General features: G+C 48.0%; 1 protein-coding gene across 1 annotated transcript in view; it reads right to left on the bottom strand.

Moving 5' to 3' along the window:
• Positions 1–5,766, bottom strand: part of PODN (podocan) — a 33,188-nt gene extending 27,422 nt beyond the window's left edge. Inside the window, exons 1-2 of the mRNA XM_019501285.1 lie at positions 5,149–5,766; positions 1,290–1,552 (exon numbers count right to left, since the gene is read on the bottom strand). Coding sequence (XP_019356830.1) covers positions 1,290–1,552; positions 5,149–5,185 — 300 coding nt within the window. The 5' untranslated portion in view covers positions 5,186–5,766. The remainder of the gene's footprint in view (positions 1–1,289; positions 1,553–5,148) is intronic.
• Between the last annotated feature and the right edge of the window lie 234 nt (positions 5,767–6,000).

Genomic DNA, 6,000 nt, shown 5'->3' on the forward strand with positions numbered 1-6,000 from the left:
CAAAGCTGACGAATGACCAACAATCCAGCTACAGCCTTATGGGGAGCAACAGCTTCACCCTGGGGTTGAGAGAAGAAAGGAATGGTTTTAGTGATATGGGCCTTAGTCAGGATTGATTTACACTGGCTTTAATCACTTTGTCTCGTGCACAGATGCCTTGTTCTGCCAGAATCCTCATGTAGTAGATCAAAGATGCATTTAATAACAGCAGCATGGCAAACTGCAGTACAGCCTCAGCTGGGAAAGATGAATCAACTGACAGGACGCTGTCGCTTGACTCCTCTAAGTGAAGTTTAGGCTCTCTGCGCTCACACACACACACCCTTGCCTGGATGAACAGGCCATTCGGTAGAAAGGTGAGTTCACTACACATGTACAGCCTTGCAAATAAAGTGACCTGACAAAATTACCTCCTGGTTGCACCGGGCTGGGATACAGGCCAGCATTAGCTGTCCGAGTTGCGAGTGCCTTGCCAAAGGAACTGGTGTTTGAACTCCTGCAAGTTTTTTCTAAGTGCATCATCTGGTTCATGACTTTCCTTTGCACACGGACAGGGGCTGGAGGGAAGTTTGGGGCTGCAGCTTGGAACCTGTAGGTGACCAGCTGCCCCCATTTCTGGTATTTCAATTAACACATGATAAATTGCTTTACAGCTACTGGGGATGATTAGGGATGATTTATATTAGGGATGAATCCTGCAAACATCCTCCAAAGGAAGGTCAACACTAAGAGCCTTCAGTAAACAATACATCTTATTTGGAATAAAATTCTCCTCGCAGAGCCATAAGGAAAGTCTCAGCTCTAACCACTTGCTCCCTGTATACAATCCGATCACTGGGGAGAGCTAAGGTCATAGCAGAGCTCAATGTTTTCCTTTACCTGTCCAAGAGAAGAAACCATTTTAAAAATAAATTCATATGAAGTTAATGTGATTAAGATTAGTCAGGCACAGCTTCTCTCTGCTGCTAAGATCCCTGGGCCAAGAGGGCAGAAGAAGAAACAGAAAGGACAGGTAGGGACAGGGCAAAAGCAGCACTTGGATAGTGGAGTGGGCTGACACTGGCATTCAATGGACTGCCAAGGCGCAACCCTCAAGATTGTGCTGCCCTCAGCCACGGCCCCGAGCAAGAGCAAGAACATAGGGTTGCTCTGGCCACCCATCCTCCCTGCTCTCAGCCAGGCCCAGAGCATCCGAGTGCCCTGCAGCTGGGATGCAAAGAAGCAAAAGGATGATGCTGAAAAACAGCCCCTGGCAGGTTTGTAACCCAACCTGCTGGGTACTCTCTTACCTGCAGCGAAAGGTGGTTGGTTAACTCTGGTACGTTCGTGGGGAATTCTTTGAGATCAATCCCTCCACAATCCACAACTCCTTCCTGAGTGCAGCGGCAGTCTTTAGGGCAGTCAAGAGCTGGGAAGTTAGGATCTGGGTTCAGCAATCTGGATGAATTTTCCAGAAATTCGTTGTCTTCTTCATTCTGACCGTGGATCACGTGGGAGCTAGAGACCAACAGCCACAGCACCAGCAGAAAGCTGCTGCCTGGGAGCATTTCCCCTGAAACCAAACAAAGCATAGGGAGCTGGGTGTCAGCCCAACACAACACAGCTCAGACTGCTTGGAGTCACAGGCACGATGGGCCGTTTGTAGGAGACAAGCAAAACAACCTCATTATGCTGAGATGACTGCCGAGGGGTGATCCTCCCAGCTAGCACCTTGGCCTCACGTGCCGTCCAGCCGGCAGAGCAAACTTCTCCGCGTGCTCCAAGCACCAGCCCCAGCTTTAGAAACTCCACACCTCTCTAGTGTTACTGCCAAAGGGCATCATGGCCATTTTATTTGTCTCATAATTAGAGACCTACTTAATTCGCGGTTTCATGGAAACCATGAAAACTGGCAATATCTGCGATGGCCGGGAAATATTCTGTCGGCTGCTATTTCCCATGATGTCAACCCAAAAAAGGAAAAACTCCAGCACGTTATTCACATATTTTGCTGTTTTAGAGTCTCCCAATCCTTACCACGATACTTCGACAGTGTGGCAAACCCTGCAGCCACTCTCACGTGCTTGAGACTTACTGACTGCCTGCAGTGATGGCGGGGCCTCTCCGCCAAGTAGCAAATCGGTGGCAAGGGGCAGGGCCACCGGGAAATGCCTGAGAAATTGGCCAAGCATGCTATGGGCAAGCTGTAACAATGGCTTTGTTTTGCCATGAGTGCAGCAGGTCCCTACTCATAATGGTTTACAGCAGAGCCCGCCAGACCCGTGTTTCACTGTGCAAAAATGCCTGGAGAGCATAAGCACGGATACCCAAGTGCTGCAGGAAGCGACTGTTAAGAGATCCAAGAGAAAGCCCTTTGCAAATCACCGGTCCTACCAAATCCAGAATGATGCTACACCTTGAATATCATCTGCCGGCACTGTATTCACTAGCAACACCTAGCGCAGCCCTTTCTGCCAGACGCTGACTACTCTTCATTGACACCAATCCTAGGCCCCCTCCCACTCACTGTTGGGGTAGCATCTAATCTAAGTTTCCTCTAACTGACCCACTTGCCATAGTGTCTGAGGACCTCAGTCTGATGTATTACCCTCATCACATCCCTCCGAGGTAGGGAAATGCTGCTAATCCACATGGGAAGCCAAGGCACCAGGACGCTGCCACCGTACTAATGTGAGAACCCCTCGTTAGTACTCCAGTGTGTCCCTAGCGTGGATCTACAGGTCCTTGGTAGCATCAGCTGAACTAGGCCTGGCTACTGAACTAGCTTACTCCCTTTCACAAACAGAGAAACACCAGATGACCAGGGAGATTTATATACAGCTTACATAACATCAGTCTTATGCAACCATCGATCATTATGTTCCACCCAGTTTTGCATGGGGAAGTCACTGCCCTTCATTACATGCACCTTGCTTAATGTAAACACGGTGTACTGGAAAAGGATAACTCAGCACCGAGATGGGCCTCACTTGGGGGCTGTTTAAAGTGTCCCGAGTTGCAATAAATCTTGACTTCCTAAAAAAACGATACGCCTGGACCTTACGTTGCTTTTGGAAAGCTGTGCTGAGCGGAACCCGAACGCCTTGGCTAGTGTTCAACTTTGATCCTTCTGGCTGCAGGTTGGAATAATGCAAACAGAAGTTAAATCTCTCTCAAACGGGCCAAGTGGCCCAGGCCCAGCTCCCCTGCCTCACTCAGTGCTTCTCAGGTTTCACAGAGGGGGATTTGCAGTAATATAGCTGCTAGTGGCTTGTGTTTTATCCCTTCCCTGTCTCATAGTGCTGCAGGAAAAAAAAAATAAAATCAGCATTGTGACCCATCAGTGTGATCTAGGCTCTACCATGCAACTTGAAGCAGCTCCAAGTAGGAGAAGTCATGGAACAGCTTTTCTGGGACAGTTCATATTTAGACCAGTTTTGCAAGATGGACTCTTGATCTTAAAATGGCACAAATACCCCATTCATCTCTGACAAACACTGCTTCTCCTTTGCATTTAGAAACAAAAACCTCTCCACTGATGTGGACTGCAGAGCCCTGGGGATATCAGTGGAAGCGTGCTGCTGCCTTGCACCAACTTGGAATCTGGCTCCTGATCTCCTACATACTCTGAGCGCCCAAGCAGCCAGATCCTGTTCTCAGTACAACTTCACTGAATTGCTTGAAGTTGCTCTTGATTTCCTCTTATAAAAGAGCAGAAGATGGAGTGGCCTAGTGGAGAGAGCCCTGGACTGTGACTCAGGAGATTTAACTTCAATCCCTGACTTCGCAGATGACCTGCTGGCTGGTTCCAAGCAAGTCATTTTGCCTCCCTGCATCTCTGCTTCCCTCTCAGTAGAAGTCCATGTTAAATGATAGCGGTCTCCTTTATAAAGCACTTCGAGCCCCACTGCTGGAAAGCCCTATAAAGAAGCGGCTCCCACAGCGTGTGGGGTCAAACAACCTCCGAAATCAGTTATGCCATTGCCCTCACTCACTGAATTGTTACTGATTTCTCATGTTCTTCAAACATGCAAAAGCTAAAGTGCAGCACCTGCTGATTGACTTGCAATCATTAGAAGGTGTTTTTACGATAGCTAGATAGATATACACGCACGTTTCCGCATGTGCGTACATACGCACTCTCTTTTTTTTTTTTTAGAGAATGACAAAAAGTTGAAAGTTTCAAACACGGACCAAAGGCAGCCCTGGCCTAGGTATACTGATGGCACTGCGGCAGCACCCACTGATCCTAGAGCTAGTCGAGGCTCTAGTTCTGGGACTAGAAATTATGGCTGGCTAACGTTGTAGGGAAACCGTTGAATAAAGACTTAAAAAAAAAAAAAAAAGAAGAGCTGTTAGCATGAAATTTGGTATCCTATTCTAACATACAAGAGGAAATCTCACACTGCTGCCATCAATATGTGCTTTTCTGCAGCTGGGCCTTTGAAGTGAGAGTTGCTGTGGTGCCACAGAGACACTCTGGGTAAGGAAACATCTGCTTGCAGCTGGAGCACAGGCAATAAATCCTGGAATGATTTTGATTTCTCCGAGTTCAAAGAAAGCTTGAAGAAACGAACTCCATTTAAGCTCAAGCTCAGTCAGTTCACAAAGAGCCCAATCCAACCCCATAGTTTCCTATGAGTCTGATCCAAAGTGCACAGAAATCATTTAAAAGATCTTAATGATCTTCAATAGACTTGGGACCAGGCCCTACAGCAAAGAATAAACTTCCAGTTATGCTGAGAGCTGATGCAGCATTTCTCCCAGCTGCAGATTTCCTATTTCATTGTGCGAGACCCCTCTCAGGACCAGCATTCGCTCCACCGCACCGCAGCGACTCCGACACTGCAGCCCCAGAAGCACAAGTCTCAAGCACAGGGACATTTCAAGACTTGCTTTGTACCCTACAAAGATGAGACTGATCTGAACTGCATAAACCTGCTCAGTATATTCTACCCGCAACTCAACCTGATCTCTATCCAGATGACTCTGTTTAGAAAAAGCCAACCACATCAGTAATCATTTATTTTCAAAATCAGCAGGTTGTTGGAATTTATTACTTGCATTGAATTCATGTTACATACACTAAGAACTGGAGATAAAAGGCTGCTCACAGTCTCCCAGAATCAGGGTGTTACAAAATAAAGCACTGAAAAAAACCAAACTCACCTTTGTTGACAGAGCTCAAATGGATGGAGAAAAGCATCTCTTGCCCAGAAAGGCTCCCTCAACTCATGCCATGTCAGCTACACGCTCTGAGTGCAGAATGATTTCCCCCTTTCCGAAGTCCGATCCTTTCCAGATGTGAGCAGCAAAACTAGAGACAGAAATAGGCAACCCTCTACCAAAGAGAATTTCCTGTGCTTTCCAGTGAAATCGGAGAGGAATTTTCCAAAGTCACCATATGGGAAAATGTGAGCGGAGAGGAGGAGTAAGGCAGCTATAGCCCGAACGTAAAGACTTGGGCAAAAAACAACCTCCAATCTCTTTTGTCAACACACTTTGCAAGACCCATGAGAGATGCCAGAAAGGGGAGCGTGCTGGAGCTGGCGGAAGGGAAGTGCAGACTGCCTGCTCCAGCCTTCTCCGTACGATATTTACATTTGCGCTGCAACGTCCTTGTTCTTCTCGCTTTCTTTTTAGCAGCTTGCCAGATTCTGGATTCTGGCCCCCTCCCCTCCTCTCCCCCGTTGGGGCTGGCAGACATTACCAAGGAGCAGACAGCTTGTCAGTTCTTCCCATTTCCCTCTCCCCGCTCCAACTGACCTTCAGGGACCAGAAATAACCTGCAAAATCCCAAATGTCTTGGGGCCGTCTAGAATCGGAGCCAAGTCACCCTAGTTCATCTCGCCCTCCACCCCACAGCCCAGTACCACACCAGTCCTCAGAGTCAGGAACACTACATTTCCTGTGCGTGCTCCCGGGGCAGGAGGGAGATGGGCTTGCTGCATGACGGGGTTTGGTCCCAAGTGCAGCCGCATTTCTAAGCAGCACAAGGGCTTTTTCTTCCGTTTGCAGTTG

The sequence above is a fragment of the Gavialis gangeticus genome, unplaced genomic scaffold (genome assembly GCF_001723915.1).
Source record: "Gavialis gangeticus isolate Ggan-Ray unplaced genomic scaffold, GavGan_comp1, whole genome shotgun sequence".
NCBI classification, from domain to species: Eukaryota; Metazoa; Chordata; order Crocodylia; family Gavialidae; genus Gavialis; species Gavialis gangeticus.